The sequence below is a fragment of the Euleptes europaea genome, chromosome 11, assembly GCF_029931775.1.
Source record: "Euleptes europaea isolate rEulEur1 chromosome 11, rEulEur1.hap1, whole genome shotgun sequence".
NCBI lineage: Eukaryota > Metazoa > Chordata > Lepidosauria > Squamata > Sphaerodactylidae > Euleptes > Euleptes europaea.
Genome location: NC_079322.1, coordinates 20,849,091 through 20,870,141, shown reverse-complemented (window position 1 = coordinate 20,870,141; position 21,051 = coordinate 20,849,091). Strand labels below are relative to the sequence as shown.

Genomic DNA, 21,051 nt, shown 5'->3' with positions numbered 1-21,051 from the left:
GCCAGTAAATCCCCCCACTGGCTAGCTGATTGGTGTCTAGGGGAGGGGTCCTGAAGTGGGGGACCCCCTCCCTTTGGCAGGGGCCTGGCAACCCTATTTCACACTTACATAATGGTCACAATCCAAAGAGTTACTTTACTTCCAAGTGCTTAAGTGAGGCTTGTGATATTTTTTTTACTTTAAAAAGCAGGCTGTAGGCATGTCGTGTGAACATTGTTTCTTGAAAATCCTAACGTCAAACTTGCACAGTTCTTTGACAAAACAGACACAATCCAACACAAATTGATACAATCCAACCCATGACCCCTCCAAGTATTAACCGAACATGCTGAGGGGGAGGACTGGCACAAGCGTGTGGGCCATGCCCCCTCACGAGCATGGCAGCTAAGCATCGAGACAATGATCACGCACATGCTCCCTCCCCAGGACTGGAGACACCGCTTTCCAAATGTTGCCAAACGTCTGTATAAGGATCATATGTACAGGACTACAGAGTCACATATAGGCATAGCATCAATAGTGCACAGTACTACCAAGTTTACAGCATGCACCACCAATGATGACCAGCCCACCCACCAAACTGTGGAACTTTCTGAATTGTTTTTTTTTAAAGATTTTTTTATTTTTCCATACAATCATTATACATTTCATTACATATTGTAAAAAGTCTAATTCTTTTACTTCCCCTCTCCCCTCCTCTGATCCTTTAATTAACATTTTTTTCCTCTTTGTATTGTGAACTTTCTGAATTGTTGTTGCTAGAATTTCCTAACTCATACTGGAAACCAAGAGTGGCTTATTACTCTAGTATGTGGTGCCTGTGCTGACGTGTTTCCTCCTTTCCAAAGAGCATCTCTTCCCCAAAGCAAAGAGCCAAACCTGGCCTTCCTCCCCACTATGTTCTCAGAATCTGCAAAGAGCCCACAAGTTCACAACAAAGTTAGGGGCTCCAGTTCTACTATCTCTCTATGGGGCTTAACGCACGGCCAATTTGTCTCGCTTTTGTGCCTTAATAGTAGCGAATCTCCATGGTCCACACGCACGACCGTCCAAGGGATGCGCATCGGACCCACCTTAGTCGCGAATTAAGGCAAAAAAACCCGGGTTAATCAATCCCTGGTTTATAGCGATCTTTTCAGTGCTAATCCGCTACTTTTTTTTAATTCCGCTACATTACCGGAACGCCGACGTGCGTGTAATTACTTGGCTAGCTCGCTACTAATGCCCCTTACCGGTCTCCTCCGTCCCGCCCCCTTCCCTGCGCGAGCAATTGCCGCTTCCCGTCCCCCGTCCCGCCCCCTTTCCTGTGCGAGCAATTGCTGCTTCCGGCCTCCCGTCCCGCCTTTTTTTAATTGACAGGTTGAGACGATGGTATACCGGAACGCTGGTGTTCCAAGAAAAAAAAAGGGGGAGAATCGCCCTTTGATTGGATAACTCCTCAGCCAATCCTTGGGCGATGTCACTCCCCTGCTATCCCGCATTGCGAACTATCCCACATTATATGGTTGGTTCAAATGCACGGGGAGCCTCCAGCAGCTAATTGTTTCAGACTTAATGTGGGATAGGCTGGCGTCATGCGTTTGATTATCCAGACTTAAATATTGTGGGATTAAATATTGTGGGATAACAGAGGAGCGAACCAGGAACATTCTGCCCATGCGTTAATGCCCTATGTTCGTTTTCACACACGGAATCCAAGCACACCCTGAACCTCCGAAGCCCCTGGTCACATGTTACAGTGAACGCATGTACATCCTGAACACACAGGCATATATTTAGAGGGAGCCAACATGTGTTCACCTTGCGAAGGAAACCAGAGTTCAGTACCTGGGTAAATATGGGCTTTAAATCACATGTTCAGGTGTACATTCTTGGAACATTATATGAGAATTACTCAACACACATATAAAGGAAAATCAAGTGTACACTGTTCGTGGATTGTCCGCTGTCATTTTGGGATTGCCCACTCTCATTTTCGTTCACTGTAATTTGTGAATAGGGCTAAAGTCATCTCTCATTAGTGGTTGCCAAACCCAGAAGCTGTGAACATTGGCAGCTCCTCCTAAGGAAGCGCACACCTCATTTTTTGCTCGTTCGTTCATTTTTGAGCCGCAACGCAGCAGCACGTTTTATGGTATGAGACCAATGTATGCAGTCACCCTAATGACCGTGGAGTCAAGCATGATAGCACTACTGGGAAGCAGAGCCGGCATTAGCATACCCTAAGATGGGGCTGCTGCCAGGGCCCCAGGACCTCTGGTGGGGCTCACCACCGCTGACCCCCACTCACACACCTCCCCGGCCACCTGCCTATGCTTGTCTTCCGAACTGCCCATAGTCATTGAGGAAAGGCAAGGGGGTGGTGTACAGTGGTAGCACTCCTAGTGGCAATTGCAGGTAGTGCAGGCAACTGAGCATGGACAGTGGGAAGGCTTCAGCAGGACGCATGGGCAGATGGGGCATGCAGGTTGGGGGTGGAAAGGAGGGCGTGGGGCTCTAGTGGTGGGTAGAGGAACTGCCTGCCCAGCCCCCCCAAAAAACCTAGAACAAGCCCTGCTGGGAAACATCTACAAATATGAACAATAAACAAAAGTTAAGCCCACTTTGAATCAATGCACTTCAACACATTTAGGTCTATGCTGGATCCCAACCTACATATACATGCTAACATATATTCATATGCATGGGTGTGCTCCCACCCAAGTTAAAAAACAACAACATAAAGGACAATTTTTGAACAAAGCCAAAAGAAAATGTGAGGTTCAATTTGTAGCTAGGATTTTAAAAACAAGCGCTGCAGAACTATGCTGTTGCATAACTAATTGCCAATTTGTCATTTATAACATATTCCCATTTGCTCATCATGTTAGCTATTTGCCTAATAGCTCGCTTTTGGAAGTACGAAGAGAAGCAGGTTACATGAGAAGAACCTCACACCTCTCAGGTTTCTACGGGTATTTTCTACTAAAAGCTCTACGCAGAGAACTAATGCAATTAAGTAATGAGATCAGAAAACTGCTTAGGGCTGGATCATTCATTAAGTCCAAATTCCTTACGAGCAAATCAATGGAATGCTTCTCTTTCTAGTTCTGAAGACAAACTGTTTATGGACAGTTCTAACTCTCAAGATACACAAACTTACAATGCAATCCTATGCAGAGTTATTCCAGTCTAAACTCGTTGACTTCTATGGACTTCGACTGGAGTAAGTCTGCACAGGACTGCATCGTAAATGTGTTGTCTGTATGGCTCTTATAATGCAACCCTATGCACAGTTACTCCAGCCTAAACTCATTGACTTCTATGGACTGGAGTAAGTCTGCATAGGACTGTAATGCAAATGTGTTGCATGTATGGCTCTTACAATTCAATCCTATGCAGAGTTACTTCTATTGATGATTTTCGTCTGTGGAGTGCAACTTCCCTGCCTCCCCAACTCCTGCTGCAGCCCAGAATGCCCCCCCTCAAATGGGGGACAGGGGGTACCCAAGAACAGCATGAGGTCACAGTTACAGCTCTGCAGAAATCTCAAAGTGGCAACTTACCAAAGGGGGGGGGGGCATATTTTTTAACTAGTAAACATAACACACATTCCCATGTGCCTGCCACCAGAATAGGGTTGCCAACCTCCAGGTACCAGCTGGAGTTCTCCTGCTATTACAACTGATCTCCAGCCAACAGAGACCAGTTCACCTGGAAAATATGGCTGCTTTGGCAATTGGACTCTATGGCACTGAAGTCCCTCCCCAAACCCTGCCCTCCTCAGGCTCCGCCCCCAAAACCTCCTGGCGGTGGCAAAGAGGGACCTGGCAACCCTCCACCAGAAAGATGTGATTGATTCAAGGAACTGAAGGGCTTAATAGAAATTCTACTTCTCTCATCTCTCCACAGTGATTTTTATCTACAGAATATAATATTTCAACCATAGGCCCTGCAGTGGAGATTTTTCCACAAGATTTTGTAATACGGCACCTCAATATTTGCATTGTTTTGTCATTAGGAAAGGATGAGGAGATGGTGGGATTTATTTTGAAGGATTAACCAAGTCAAATCCATTCAAGAAGAAAATGTGCATTGTCAAAACCAACATCATTCTCATTCTACATTTCCAGCTTTTAATCACTAAAGTGATTACATTTAAACAAATATTTCAATAAGAAATATTAGCAAAACAGACACAATTAGTTTGAAGATATTGAAGGAAGGGATAGTTTCTCTTAAATAAGAACTTATGATTTGAATAAACAAAGGACCCATACTCATTTGTTTGAAGAAAAGACCAAATATTTTATTTCACAAATTTGGGGACTTAGAATATTGGCAGTTCCCCATTATAATTTGACTCTTTTGTAAGATTCAGGTTTAAAAGAAATATTGACAATGATTTAGAATTAACACTGTCTGCTTTGACACAGGCAGTTCTTAGTGATAAGTGCCAGAAGTGGTTTCCCTTGAAATGGGGTAAAAATCAGATTCTTATACACTTATTTTTCAATCAGTTTGGAAGACTGAGAAGGAAGCTAGAACCTGTGACGTCTATATGAAGATATGGCATTTATTATCAGCCCCAATCAATCAGGTAACTCTGCATTTGTGATAAAGCCTTTTATTAATTTACCCATTCATTTCATTATTTATTGATTGATTTGTTTAATTTCTAACCCACCCTCCCCAGCCAATATGGTTGCCAGCCTCTAGGTAGTAAGAAAACAAAGGACCTATGCTGAAATAGTGTAGACTAATGGAAAAAGCAGCACGTGGCTCATTTATACAAAATGAAAAAGCAGAATAAGCTATTGGAGTAAAAATCGTATTTTCTTAGGTAATTAATATATGCAACTCCAAAGGGAGACCAATTATATGAACTGGCGTGTTACTGGACACGCCCACCAAAGAACAAAGGTACCCTCCAAAGTTTCACAAACAACAACAGAGACATGCCTGTAACATCCTTACTCTCATTCCAAGGAACACTCCCTAAGACACACTTGACACTGAGAGACACTGCCTTCAGTGTTACTCCTCTGAAGATGCCTGCCACAGCTGCTGGCGAAGCATCAGGAAAGAAAATACCAAGACCACGGTCACACAGCCAGGATAACCTACAAGAGCTGACTCTCTAAGACCTTCTCCACCACCATGCCACGTTGTTGAAAGCGCCGTGCTATCCATGGTATACGCCTGCGTCCTCTACCAAAAGATTCCTTGTGTGTGTGTTAAGTGCCGTCAAGTCGCTTCCGACTCATGGCGACCCTATGAATGAAAGTCCTCCAAAATGTCCTATCTTTGACAGCCTTGCTCAGATCTTGCAAATTGAAGGCTGTGGCTTCCTTTATTGAGTCAATCCATCTCTTGTTGGGTCTTCCTCTTTTCCTGCTGCCCTCAACTTTTCCTATCATGACGGTCTTTTCCAGTGACTCTTGTCGTCTCATGACGTGACCAAAATACGACAGCCTCAGTTTAGTCATTTTAGCTTCTAGGGTCAGTTCAGGCTTGATTTGATCTATAACCCACTGATTTGTTTTTTTGGCAGTCCACGGAATCCGCAACACTTTCCTCCAACACCACATTTCAAAGGAATCTATTTTCTTCCTATCAGCTTTCTTCATTGTCCAGCTTTCACACCCATACATAGTAATAGGGAATATGATGGCATGACTTAATCTAGTCTTGGTGGCCAGAGTCACATCCTTACACTTCAAAATCTTTTCTAGCTCCTTCATGGCTGCCCTTCCCAGTCTCAATCTCCTTCTAATTTCTTGGCTGCAGTCTCCCTTTTGGTTGATGGTGGAGCCAAGGAATAGAAAGTCTTGAACAATTTCAATTTCCTCATTGTCAACCTTAAAGTTGTGTAATTCTCCTGTAGTCATTACTTTTGTTTTCTTGATGTTCAGCTGCAGTCCTGCTTTGGCACTTTCTCGTTTAACTTTCAGCAGTAGTTGTTTCAAATCTTCACTATTTTCTGCCAATAATGTAGTGTCATCAGCATATCTCAAATTATTAATGTTCCTCCCTCCAATTTTCACTCCACCTTCATCTAAATCTAATCCTGCTTTCCTAATTATATGTTCTGCATAGGTTAAAAAAAACATGACTTCCCACAATTTTTGTTTTGGCTGTCAAGTCACAGCTGACTTATGGCGACCCCGTAGGGTTTTCAAGGCAAGAGACGTTCAGAGGTGCTTTGCCATTGTCTGCCTCCGAGTCATGGCCCTGGTATTCCTTGGCGGACTCGCATCCAAACATTGCGTTATCCAAAATACAAAATATAACTCTACAGCTGCAGCAAATAAAATGGCAGGCTGTGCCTTACTGTTCATGAGTTTACATTTACACGGATATGCGCTAGAGACAAGATGAATCCATCCACCACTGATATTTAACTAACAGATATATTATGGGGATGGCTGCACCTTAAAAAATGACATGGGTAGAGAGTACACTAACAACATAATAACTTAGCATCCTGAAACGACAAAAACAAGACCAAAACAGGAACAATAATTTACCAAGGATAAGTTCCAGAAAATAGGGACATTCCCCAGTAAATAGATACAGTTGGATAGCATGTATCTCTAAAGACAACACAAACCAATGGAAGAATTACCGTAGTTCATTTTCTGTCGCTGAGGTTGCCAACTGATTCCATTTCAAAGGTCCATTTTTAAGCAGCATTCGTCCCCCTCCTTCCCATCCACATGGAATGAAGAAAATTACACACTTCATTTCATTACCAAAGCATGATTCCTTATAAGCCTAATCACCAAAAACCCATAACTATTGAATCAGTCAAGATGGATTAGGACATTTGATTCTCTCTCAGCAATCTCTGTCTCTCTTTTTTTATTTCCTTTCCATTCATTTTCTACAGAGGATTTATTTAAGCTTTTCGCCTTCTTGGGGAAAAATGTAGCATACACTAAGGCAAAGAATTATGATGATACGGGCGCTACCTCTGAATATATATTACAATACAATATACAGGTGAAAAGAAAGCAAACAACATTTTCTGCTACTGTGGGTTGCCACTAAATTGAAGTCATCCAATCAGCATGAAATACCAACTTCTTTTTTGCTCTTCTGAATAAGAGTTTAGGGTGCGAGAAAGCAAAAGTTTAGCAGGGTATTTCACAGCATTATAAAATTTCATGGCCTGTGATCCACAATCCCAGGTGTGCCAACATGAGCTTTCCCACTGCCTCCTTCCAGACCCCAGGAAACCCAGGTAGCATGAAAGCAAGGCCATGTGGTACCCTTGTGATCTGCCATGGCTGGCTGCCCATGCTAGCACTGTGTAAATTCACATTAGCACAACATGGTTTGTGGATTACCCACAATCCATAAACAGCACAACCTGATTCCATTTTTCTGTATACTCCTTTTAATCACACTTGGAATGTTCCTCCAAAAATATACATTTTACCACATTCAAACTGTTTAGGTACTCCAGTTATACAACAGTTATTTCAAGAGAGTATTTCCGGCAGACAAAATTCTCATTAACTCATGAAGCTGCCTTATACTGAATCAGACCCTTGGTCCATCAAAGTCAGTATTGTCTACTCAGACCGGCAGCGGCTCTCCAGGTTCTCAGGTAGAGGTCTTCCACATCACCTGCTTGCCTAGTCCCTGCAAATGGAGATGCCAGGGATTGAACCTGGGAATTTCTGCATGCTAAACAGTGCTCTACCACTGAGCCACAACCCCTCCCTCATTCACAACCAAAACTAATAAAGGCTTTGATTCAAGCGCAGGTCTGTGTAGCATCAACTGTGACTTTCCTGTCTCCCCCACCCCTATCCTACCAAAGTTTATATTCCCTTCACCCTGAAATCTGTCCCCTTTGAGTCACTAAACCCCAAGAAACATCATGGAGTTTAAAAGGATGGGGACTGCAGCGAGAGGAAAGAACTAGTAGAAACGGGTGAAAACCGCCACCCCCTCTTCGGCAACTAGAAGTGCCTACCACACATGGAAGTGGCATTAAGAACATGGAAGTACCATTAAGGTATCATGGCTGACTGGACAGGCTTCCAACATAGCAAGCAAGAACAGGTTTAGTTGGATGGGGATGAGGTAGGATTATGGCGGGGTGGTTTGGATTTGTAGCTTCCTCTGCATTTTGGAGACATAAGCTACTTTTACTTCTTTTTTTGCCATAGGGTTCCCCCCCCCCATACCGTAGGGTTTTCAAGGCAAGAGACGATCAGGGGTGGTTTGCCATTGCCTGCCTCCACGTCACACCCCGGTATTCCTTGGAGGTCTCCCATCCAAATACTTGCCAGGGTCAAGAGTGTGTGACTGGCCCAAGGTCACCCAGCAAGTTTCCATGGAAGAGTGGGGATTTAAACCTGGGTTGCCCAGGTTTTAGTCCAACACCTTAACCCCTACACCACGCCTGCTCTATATTTTTTTACTACATAGCGACATTTATACTCATTGTACAGCCATTTCTTCATGTGGCACTACGTTATTTGAAGTCACCCATTAGATATTGACAACACTACGCTCATCATGGGTTGAAAAAGACCTTCTGTGCCCAAAACCCTGGAAAGCAAAAAAAAAAAAAAAAACGGTCCAGATAACACAACAAACCATGGTTTGGCACTGTGCGAATAAGCCCCGTGCTCACAAACTCTCTCAGGCATCACAGCTCAATTTAGAGCTCAAGATGGTTAGAAGCCCTACATAGCTTGGGATCAGAGGATCTGCAGGACCATCTTCTCCCATAGGTTCCTGCCTGGGAATTACGATCACAGGGAGAGGCCCTTCTTTGGTCCCATTGACCAAAGAAGCTCATCTGTCGGGTACATTTCGATGGCAGGCCTATCATTATGGAATAACCTCACCAGGGAGGTGCGCCTGGTCCTGTCACTTTCAGTCTTTAGGAGGAAGCTGAAGACAATTTTATTCAGGATGGCATTTGATTAGTATTTTCCTACCTATCGGCCATTATAAATCGTGATTTTAATTTTTGGCTTTTAATGTATTTTTTGCCTTTTTATGTTTTTTGCTCTGTTTGTATTGTAAGCCGCCTTGAGCTCCTGAAGGTAGAAAAGCAGCTAATAAATATTTTAAAGGAAAAAAAATAAGCTGGTTTGTAAATCTTGCCTGAGAGGGGAGCATAAACCACCATTTGCTGGTTTGTATGCAATCGCAAACAGCAGTGTGCATTAAATTGGAAACTGATTCCAAGAATATAACAAGTGGGGGGCTCATTCACACAGGAACTATGTATTGGCATTACACCCAAACCCTTTACTTGTCAAAAAGCCTTCATCTGGTAGAAAATCCCATTCCTCTCTGTTAGGGAACATTTTCTTAGTCTGACCCCCCTCAAGGTCTTCTTCTCTTCAAAGCGTTTTGTCTGACTCTTGTCTGGAGGGCTTCTGAACCCCAGTTTGATACCCAAGTAGGGTCACCAGCTCCAGGTTAGGAAATACCTGGAGATTTTGGAGGCGGAGCCTGAGGAGGATGGGGTTTGGAGAGGGGAGGGACTTCAATACCATAGAGGCCAATTGCCAAAGCGGCCATTTTCTCCAGAGGAACTGATCTCTATCGGCTGGAGATAGTTGTAACAGAAGAACTCCAGCTAATACCTGGAGGTTGGCAACCCTACACCCAAGTGTAATAGGTATATAGTCATAAACATGTAAACAGTGTTTAGTCCCTGCTCTCCACAATCTGAAGGCAGTATTTTTTTCATCCACATACCAAAAAGGGAGATTGAAGCAGCCGCAACTTGGGTGGGGGGGACACCTTCAGTTTTGGTCCAGACACATCAACCAATTAATATTTTGAGGCCGCCTCAATTACACACTCTGTTGATACAGTAGTATTTCAGATTGCATTTCATTTACATGGAATGCTCTGCAGCATTTTCACACTTTATGTCTTCCAAAACACTCAAAACGGGAGAACTGGCACTTCTAGTTAATATTAATAGCTCATTAAATTAAGTATCTAATTTTCACCCAAGAACAGCGGATTCTGGAAAAACCCAGAGTAATCCACTTCGTTTAGAAGTCAATCCTAATACATTGTATATTATAATCTGTGTTACACATCGCCACAAATTTGTTTTTTAAAATGAATATATTAAAAGATTCCATTTAAGCTTCAATACATTATTTACATCCCACTGGCTCAAAACGATTAATTATTTCTATGTTTTTGTTATGTTATCCTTTCATTTCCCTATAGCAGACCTCCGCTTTGCTACTTTTCTGCCAATTTTAAATGCTGATGCCTTGTTAGGCCATGTCGGAGCAGTTACCTAGGTATATGAGAGTGTGGGCATGCTATAATTTCCATTGAAGTGAGAGACTTGGACCAGATATCAGAGATGGCACAACATCTGCATAATGACCACAGCACAGAGATGAAATCTCAGGCATATGGGAAGACACGAAACATTTCTCTCTACATTTATGCCATGCCCAAGGCCAAGGAGAAATTAGCTATGCTGACGATCTACGATTATTCTCTTACTTCTCTTGCTTGGAGATTGCAGGGAATATACTTTGCAAGCAAAAGTACTTTTTTTCTCCTGAGAATTAAAATACCATTTCAGATTATTGTTTGCTCATCATCACATTGGCATATAGGGGTAACAGAGCTTTGATCCAACCACTTTTTTGCTCGATCATTAGGGTTGCCAACCTCCACGTGGGGTCTGGAGCTCTCCCGCTATTACAACTTATCTCTATGCAACAGAAATCAGTTCCCCTGAAGAAAATGGCCACTTTGGCAATTGGACTCTATGGCATTGAAGTCCCTCCCCTCTCCAAACCCCGTCCTCCTCAGACTCCACCCCCAAAATATCCAGGCATTTCCCAACCCAGAGTTGGCAACCCTATTGATCATGCCATACTCCCCTTATTATTGTTCTCGTCACACATGGCTTTTGTCCATGCAAGTCCCATGATCACCAGCTTGGCTTTTTTGGTGTTTAAAGTAGATTCCTCCACCCTTTTGCCACCATAGCTGGCTGGATCCAACCTTTTATTTACAGATCTTGCCCAGGATCCAAAGAATAGCGAAACTGGATCCACATAAGCCCAAGGGGGTTTGGGGGTTGGTTCTTAAACATCAGCTTGTCATACCATGTGGCAAGCCACTTTGGAAACTGAGGACCTTTCAAAAGCAGCTTGCAGCATGAAACAGGGAACAGGCTTTAAGTCCAAATGAAAATAGCGCTGGGCATGTCAAAGCCAGCAATTTGGGTCCTAACGTTTGTGATCTATCCTATCTATAACTTGAGACCACATTAGGAAACATAGCATAGATATGAAAATATATAATTTGGTCTTACTCTGTTCAGTTTAAGAAGTTTCCATTGCTACCTTTTCCCTCTCCAAATGACCTCATTAGCCTTCACGGGTAACTCCAAAGGTCCTACACAATAATGTCCAAAAAGCCAACCGAAATGTATTGCATCTAGGATTATTCCCTCAAACAAAAACCTGCCCAAGTGTAACACTTGAGATCATTTTCTTTATTTTTGGTGGGGAGGAAAAGAAATCGAAAAGGGGTGAAATAAATGTACTATCATGCATGCAATTTCAAAAACGATACAAGCTAAAGTTAAGGAAATTATGTTAGTGCTCAGAGATTGCAGGGAATATACTTTGCAAGCAAAAGTAGTTTTTTCTCCTGAGAATTAAAATACCATTTCAGATTATTGTTTGCTCATCATATCATGGAAGAATAAATAGTAGCCTGCCTCCACGATAAGAAAAAGCTCATAATGCCCTAAAATCATATGTCAGGCTATGAAATAAAGAGACTCAATTGAAGTGCAGTTACAGAAAAAGGATCTGGTTCAATTGCAGGAAGTGTTGACAGAAATCACTATCGCCGTCTCCACTTAAAGGTTTGCTTGACACACGGAAACTATGCGAGAAATCAGCTAACTTATGGCAAAGTGTTTTATATGCACTAATTTAATCATCTGGAAGCTGATCGGCACATAAATAGTGCTAGAACTTGAAGACTGATAGAAATGAAGTGCACAGATGAATGCTATACAAAGCTATGGAATATGTTTTACGGCATTTTGCAACAAATGCAGAATATACTTAGACGATAATGCAGAATTTACTTAAATGATAATTTTAATGGTATCTGAAGAAGTAAGTGAGCTGTGGCTCATGAAAGCTCATACCCTGCCAGACATTTTGTTAATCTTTGAGATGCTACTGGACTCTTGCTCTTTTTTACTGCTACAGACAGACACAGATACCCATTGTGATCTATAATTTCATGGCACTGTGAGAGGAGGCAAAATCCATCAGGGACTTCAGCTGTGCTTGCCCCCCTGAAATTAGTGACAGCTGGACAAGGCCGCTCCATTTTCATTAATTTATTTCTACAATGTCCTTAATATACATCCGAATTTTGGCAGCAGGAAGACAACAGAAGGAGGAAAGGAGGGAAAGGAGGGAGAGGTAAGGGTTCATTGGTTGCCTAAACTCTTAACTGCTAAAATGATTGGCTAGGATCCAATGGGGAGGGAAGGCAGCATGGTATAGCCCAATCTCGTCAGATCTCGGAAGCTAAGCAGGGTAGGCCTGGTTAGTATTTGGATGGGAGACCACCAAGGAATACCAGGGTTGCTATGCGGAGGAAGGCAATGGCAAACCACCTCTGCTAGTCTCTTGCCTTGAAAACCCCATAAGAGGTCACCATAAGTTGGCTGCGACTTGACAGCACTTTACACACACACAGGCTCCAATGAGCCAAGGCACATCCAAAAGCTGAGCATACCTAATGGACATTGGCTTCGAGAGAAATATGTCAAGTGGCATGGGGAGGGGACGGGCTTGCTGATCAGGTAACACAAGCTCAAAGCTGCATTGTGAAACACTGAATTAACTGTGTGATTCTTCAGACCCCCACCCCAGCCTGCCAGACATTTTGCTCTTTCTGTATAAGAAAGCGATATCCATCATGGAAGCATCTGCCTCAGTTATATGACACCCCCAAATGGTAGGAAATAGACCTGTGACAGGTCCTCATTAGTAAAATCACAATCTGACATATGAAGATAGGTGTTTGGAAGATCTTAATATGGACGGTGGAGCACAAAAGGCTGAGAATGACATCAGCAACTGGAATCCCAAAGTACAATCCCAGCACCACCTCCCTCTCCAGTGGCCAACCCAGAAGCAAAAGGGGGATGTGGAAAGAGTGGCAGCAGTGGCAGTGGGACTTGTCCTCGTTGCTTATTTATTTTTATTTTATTTGTTCATAGAACCATAGAGTTGGAAGGGGCCATACAGGCCATCTAGTCAAACCCCCTGCTCAATGCAGGATCAGCCTACAGCTTCCCTGACAAGTGCTTGTCCAGCCTCTGCTTAAAGACTGCCAGAGAGGGGGAGCTCACCACCTCCCTAGGTAGCCAATTCCACTGTTGAACAACTCTTACTGTAAAAAAAAAAAAGATTTATAACCTTTTGTTTCCCTTTTATCCCTTAGAAGCTCCTTGATCCATTGATCTTGAGCAGCATATATCTAATGCTTGAGGGATACAAGGACTGAAACAAATCTTGCCACTGACAATGTAGCCTTGGGATCCCTATCGCTTAGTAGAAAAGGCATTATGTCAGACACAGAGGCATTAGATTTGTATGTTAAAAGGGGGAAGATATAATGTGCTCAAAGTTCCTCGTAAAAGCGGCATTCCAAAAGGGCATGAGCTAGTGAATCAATACAGCCAGAAGAGCAAGGACAGGTCCTGTCTGAATATGGTATATTCAAAATTCTCCCCTGCATAACCATAGTGGGGTTAGCATTCAATAGCTAAACAAAAGGCTCTAGAAAGGCGAGGAGTTGTCAAATAATATGTATAAGCAGGTAAACCATATGGTGGTGGTATTCCAAAGAACTGGGATGAACAAAAGCGGCGAGCATGAAAAGTAGTGCTGTTATAATCAAGCTCTTTAATGCTTCAGTTTTCCCAAGATCTAATAACATATCCTGCGAGAATCCCAACAATGACAGTTTCTCATCTAAGATTTTTTGCCATGAGGATTTAAAAGGGTCGTGCTTCAGAGAAGCTAGGAACTCCTCAGTGCTAAAGCACAGTTTAAGGTGTAGTTTAAAGGCGGCCAACCATGCCCTAGCTTCGAGTGACATTTGGCCAAACTCAGAACGAAGAGTAACGCCAGCAACACATTGAGGAGTGTTTAGGAGTTTTCGTTAAGAGCTGAAGCAATGGACGATCTATAGATTCATTGACAACTGTTATCCAGATGGCAACACCAAAAAGAATAATTGGGATGATTTTTAGATTAAAAACCTGAATAGCCCCTGGAATTTATTTGCCACCTTTGGTGTGGAAAAAGTTGACAATAGCACCAACCCCAGGTTTAATTTTGTTGGACACTGCTTTTTGATGGGCATTCCAATTTAAAAAGGTAAAGGTCCCCTGTGCAAGCACCGGGTCATTCTTGACCCATGGGGTGATGTCACATCCTGACATTTTCTAGGCAGACTTTGTTTACGGGGTGGTTTGGCAGTGCCTTACCCAGTCATCTTCCCTTTACCCCCAGCAAGTTGGGTACTCATTTGACCGACCTCGGAAGGATGGAAGGCTGAGTCAACCTTAAGCCAGCTACCTGAATCCGACTTCCGTCGGGATCGAACTCTCAGGTCGTGAGCAAAGCTTTGGACTGCAGTACTGCAGCTTACCACTTTGCGCCACGGGGCTCCTACTATTCCAATTTAGGTTATGGGAAAAAAGAATGCAAAAGTAAACAAACTCCTCGACTTGGTCAACCTCAAAGCCGTCTAATACCCAGTGAAAAAGAGGCATTTTCCTTCTCTTAGTGAAGATCTTAATCTTAGATTTATGATGGTTTATTTTAAGATCTTCCCTAGAGAAGTACTCTCTTTTCAAACCAATTCTTGTGCGGGACAGGAGAACTGCACCATCAGCATATAGTAGAATTGGGGTGGAATGACTTGCAAGCTTTGGGGGGTGACAAGACTCTAAGAAATTGGTTGCCATATCATTCAGGTATAGATTAAACAAGAGAGGAGCAAGGAGGCAACCTTGTCTAACTCCCTTGGCCAGTTCAAAGGGCTCAGTTAGTTCTCCTTGGTCGCCACAGCGAACCCGAGCTGTGAGGTCAGTATGAAATTGTTGAATGAGCCATAGTAACCTCCTATCCATAGTAGAATTTGATAGTTTCAACCATAGCCTCTCCTTCGTGATGGTATCAAAAGCTCCCTTAAGATCCATAAAACCCGCATAAAGGGTGCCATTTTGGGGGGAGGAATATTTCTCAGCTAAGTGAGAGAGCACTAAACAATGGGCCATAACAGATCAACCCCCTCTGAAACCAATCTGCTCCCAGCCAAGGATGTCATTACTCTCAACCCAGTCCAACAGCCTCTTTAATAAGTAGGAGGAATACAATTTGCCTAAGCAAGACAAAAGGCTGATTGGACAATAACAGCTTGGGTCAGAGCGCTGACCCTTTTTGAAGGATTTGGAATGGCTCCTGATGAATTAATTTGTGTAAATACAGGAGCAAGAATGTCGGCCCACCATTTACTATTGACTTTAAAAAGTTCGTAGGGGATTAGATCAGAATCTGGGGCTTTCCCTGAGAGTAACGATCAGTGAGCGGTTTAATTTCATTAGGAGCACATCTGGCCAGGAATTCAACAAAACAGAAGGTGCTACAGGTATAAGTCCTTGGTTTTCCATAGAGTAGGAGAAAAGGCTCTTGAAGTAAGCTACCCAGACCGATGACGGGATACATGGGGGGACTCTGACATAGCCATTACTTAGAGAATTCACAGTCTGCCAGAAGATTTATAACCGGTGTGTGTGTGTTAAGTGCCGTCAAGTCACTTCCGACTCATGGTGACCTTATGAATCAATGTCCTCAAAAATGTCCTATCTTTAACAGCCTTGCTCAGGTCTTGCAAACTGAGGGCCGTGGCTTCCTTTATAGAGTCGATCCATCTCTTGTTGGGTCTTCCTCTTTTCCTGCTGCCCTCAACTTTTTCTAGCATGATGGTCTTTTCCAGTGACTCTGGTCTTCTCATAATGTGACCAAAGTACAATAGCTTCAGTTTAGACATTCTAGTTTCTAGGGTCAGTTCAGGCTTGATTTGATCTATAACCCACTGATTTGTTTTTTTGGCGGTCCACGGTATAACCCATACCCTCTCTTTAACAGAGGACTCGGGGCGTTTCATAGCATACACAAACACAGCATTAAAACTTAAACAGATAATAAAACCTATAAATACAAATGCAATAAAAAACATTCTAATTAAAATTCAACGGGTCATCAACTCTGAAAAAAATCTGGACGAACAGCCAGCCAGATCATCCATCCTCTTACCCAATCCTAAGGAGAGTTACTCCAGTCTAAGGCTATTCATTTCAATGGGCTTAGATTGGAGTAACTCTGCAAAGGATTGCGCTGCTAGTCAATTAAAAGCTGCACGAATCAAGGCAGACTTGCATACCCTATGGAACCCTAAAAGTTCCCACAAGGCACGACCCTCCTCAGGAAGCTATTTCCAGAGGGCAGGGGCAACCAACAACAAGGCCCTTTGCTAGGGAGAACATGACTCTCTTTTAAAAACAGCTGCTGACCAGGATCCTAGAACTATTGCCTTTTCTAGTCCTCTTATGATTGGTTCAAGAAGTTTTACAATGAATAAACATATGGAAAACCATATTTTGCAGCGTTCTCTTGCAAAACAGCGACAGCAGAAGCAAATCTAAGTCTGCCGCACCGTATCACTACGCATCCGTTGCATTTTAATCTATAATACACGCGCACTGTTGGTGTCAATCTCATTTTCATTTACTCAAAACAGAAACGGCAGCACCCAGGTTTCAGCTTCTGACAAGATTCATTCTGTCAAGATTCATTATTAGAGCCGAGCTGTGTGACCATCCATATTTATTTATTTTTAAATATCATCCACTTTGTGGTTTCAGTAGCGGCACAGTTCTCTGGTTTTAATCAAAGCCTTAAAAATCACGTGCCCCAAAACAATCATAACTTGTGTGTAAATAAGCAATTTCCAAATCAGAAAAGAAGCAGAGAAGCTACAGGAGGCAGTGGAGGGAAGAAAGAGGAGAGTGTCTCATCCTGCTTGTCGACAAAGAATTGACAACCAAACACCACCTGGAAGCTCAGAAAGTACTAAGATCTTTTGAAGCAACTTACTTCGGACTCATCTGTAGATTCTTCATTACTCTTGGGCTCCTGAAAATCACATGAAAAGAGGAAGGTGTTACAAAAGTCAGCATCAAGAACTGTATCTTCCTCGTTCTTATTTTTGCGGCGAGAGCTACAGGACAAAACCGCACAGGGGAGATCCTGATAAAAATCTAGATAAACACCACCTTTCAGCGTTTCTGTACCCATGCACTTCATCTGCAGTGATGATCGTCAAACTCTGCAGACCTGAGATCCACTTTTAGCCCCAAGTGTCAGCATGAGAGCTAGTGAGTTGCAAAACATGGGGCTGGGAGTCACATGACGCTACAATTGTAAGCTGCTTTGAATCACGAGGAAAGCAGGTAGGGTTGCCAGCTCTGGGTTGGGAAATACCTGGAGATTTGGGGGTGGATCCTAAGGAGGATGGGGTTTGGGGAGGGGAGGGACTTCAATGCCATAGAGCCCAATTGCCAAAGCAGCCATTTTCTCCAGGGGAACTGGTTTCTATCACCTGGGGATCAGTTGTAATAGTGGGAGATCTCCAACCACCACCTGGAGGTTGGCAACGAGAAAAGCAGAGTAGAAATAAAAATCATGTGAGAGGAAGGAGGAGCCAGAATCTTTGAATGTGCCTGTGCTCAAACAGAATCCTCTCCAGTGCCGAATAGCCACACCTTCCTCCTCCTCTTAGCATGCATACATGCTACACATGTGCACTAGCACCAAAGGCAAATATAAAATATGGAAACTCCGTGTGGGCTTGTGACACAGTACCAGATCAAGATCGCACGGCTATCTGAGACCTTAAAGCAAACAACTGTTGTCATCAGCAGCTCTACCAAACACACCACACCACCCTACCAAACACACACACAATAAGACATAAAACATGCAACCATATCCTTTTTAATTACCAGAGTAACTCTCAGCATGGAGTGGGGGGTCTCTCCGTACCACTGCTGGACCTTAGCCAGCCCTAACAGATCTGGAGCGAGGAGAAGGGCTTGCCAGCCAGACTTAAGACACAAAACAGTATGCGAGCTTTCGGGTTCTCCAGAACTCTCGATTAGGTTGGACGTTAAAAGATAAATGCATGCCTACATTAAAAGTCCCCTTCAAGTTGAACTTCAGTGTTGCAAGAGACAGAGTAATTTTGTTGAGATATATTGCGATAAATCGTGATCCTGTGGATCATAAATTAGACACACACGAAGTTCAAGACGCATTGCTTTCTTTCAGTAAATATAGAGGTTTGCTATATCAAAAAGAGGATAAACTTGAAATATAAATTAATAACTCATATCTACAATTCATTTCCTAAATTCTTGCCAGCACGAGGCTAACACGTTCTAAGGCTTAAAACATAGTAAAGAATATAGATAACAGTATCTACTAGAGGAAGAAATGAAAAGAGGTCACTTCTTCACCAAAACGGCAGTTCAACTGAAGCAGTTCAACTGACGCATCACATGCCCAACAGCTCTTGATCTGACCATCAACACTTGCCAAGGGGCTAGCACCGTCCCCCTGACTCAATGTAAACGAAACGCCAACATTGAACTCTTTTTGTAATCCTGGCAGAGACACAACTCGTAGATTAATTCCCAACAAGTTAAAACATCTCTCTGTGCTAAGTGGGAATCACCTGCCAACTACAATCCCCACCGGGATTTAACCTCGCCCACTTTCCTGAAACATGGGGTAGATGCCGCAGTGGGGAACACTGCCCAGCAGAATCGCAGGTGGCGAGTCAAAGAGCCACATGTGGCTCCCGAGCCACTGAGCGAGTATCGCTGCTCAGCCTTTAACAGAATGGAACTGTAACGCCTGAAATCATTATATGATAAGGGAAATGTATGTCATGAGTCAGCCTGCAGAGACCTCCTCTGACGAAGAGGGACATCCTCAGGCAGAAGTCCCACAGGAACAACCACAGGGCCTACAGCCTGCCGGAGGGGAGGATCAGCGAAGGTCAGGGGATGACTCACCATGTCTGCAGCCAGCCAGCTCAAGGACTCCAGTTGGACCTGACACCTTGCAACATGCAGTGTCTCCAGAGGCCTCGCCAGGGCCACTGGAGCAGAGGAGAAAACAGGTCCGTCTGGCAATGCAGCAGAGACGGCAAAGTGCTAGGCTGAAGGCTTTACAGAGGAACCTCCCCAGTAGCAGTGATGAGGAAGAGCAGGGCTGAAGCACCACCTGTGAACTCAGCCTCATCAGCATCAGCTGGCTGCTACAGCAGCAGGGGAAGGGATTTAAGCCATCAGTTAGGCTTGGCTGTTGTGCAAGCAACTTGTCACCAACCTCCTTGAGTACCTGCCTTGTTTCCCTGCTATCCATTGGATTCCTGGTATCCTGACTTCTTGGACTGGCTCTGACTAACGCTTTGGACTTCCCTTGCCTGTATTGATATCTCGGACTCTGCCTTCACTGTGAATGACCTTGGACTGTTCCCCAGACTACGCTTACAGCCCTCGCTCCTCGCCTGTACCACAACAATGTATTGGAAATGTATTCTTTGATTTGAAATATATTCTTTGTACTCAATAAAGTATATCTGCACTCAGGAACATGCCACACTCAGCATATTAGAGTTGGCTTGTATAGTTACACCAAGCACTTGCATATGTTACAGGCCTCAAGTATAAGAGGCCCACTGTTACTCCTTAGTTAGAAGCTAATCAAAGAAGCCATAGATGGCCTATGCTTGCATAAGCTGGTTTTTCAGAGATAAGAACCAGCTAGGAAACCTCTTAGTTAAGCCTTGGCAGCTGCCAGGGTCCAAGATAAGAAGAACTGCAGTAACTTAGGATCAAACAGAAAAGCACCTGACACTGTAGGGTCTTCTTGCTCATTAGTGAGCATGAGATCATCACTTTCTCTGTAACCGCCTGCAATTCTGTAATAGGTTATGCTAATTTGGGGGTCCCAAGTATTGGGCATTTGGGTCTTTACGTGTGTATTACGCCTATGTAACCACCCATTATCGAAGTCTATATTCATGCTTGCAATCCTTTGATGTGTGTGTGAATTGTCCTGCGCATTTGGGCAGTTTTCACCCGGTGTGTATATTGGGCCTAATAAACAGACTGCTTTGAACTCTCAACCTCCTACTGTATTATTGGCATTGGGAATTAATACAATAATACAGGCATATCAGAACCTTGGTACCCAACTCCTTTAAAAAACTAGAGATTGCTTGATATAATGGAGTCGAATGACACGTTAAAGACTAACAAAACTTATTCCAGCATAAATGTAGCCAGCGTGGTGTCGTGGTTTAATTGTGGTTTGGAGCGGTGGACTCTGATCTGGAGAAGCCGGTTTGATTCCCCACTCCTCCACATGAGCGGTGGACGCTAATCTGGTGAACGGGATTTGTTTCCCCACTCCTCCACATGAAGCCAGCTGCATGACCTTGGGCTAGTCACACTCTCTCAGCCCCACCTACCTCACAGGGTGTCTGTTGTGGGGAGGGGAAGAGAAGGTGATTGTAAGCCGGTTTGATTCTTCCTTAAGTGGTAGAGAAAGTCAGCGTATAAAAACCAACTCTTCTTCTTCTAAGTTTTTGTGAATCAGACTTCACTTCATCAGATGCTGTTTGATATGGTGGTGGTGGAAAGTGCCATCAAATCTCAGCCAACTTATGGTGTCCCTGTTGGGTAGGGGTGTCAAACTCAATTGTTACGAGGGCCGGATATGACATAAATGTCATTTGGTGGGGGCCGAGCCATGCTTCGCCAGCCCAGATTGAGAGTGGGGGACTGCCCTGGCTGGCTTGCGGGCTGGATAACAGCTCTCAAGGGGCCGGATCTGACCCTCGGGCCTTATGGATGATACCCCTGCTGAAGGG

The 21,051-nt window shown here is 43.6% G+C and overlaps 1 protein-coding gene across 1 annotated transcript in view; it reads right to left on the bottom strand.

The window, feature by feature from the left end:
* The window catches only part of VPS41 (VPS41 subunit of HOPS complex), a 180,497-nt gene that overhangs the window by 150,634 nt on the left and 8,812 nt on the right, over positions 1-21,051 (bottom strand). Inside the window, exon 2 of the mRNA XM_056857621.1 lies at positions 17,205-17,243. Coding sequence (XP_056713599.1) covers positions 17,205-17,243 — 39 coding nt within the window. The remainder of the gene's footprint in view (positions 1-17,204; positions 17,244-21,051) is intronic.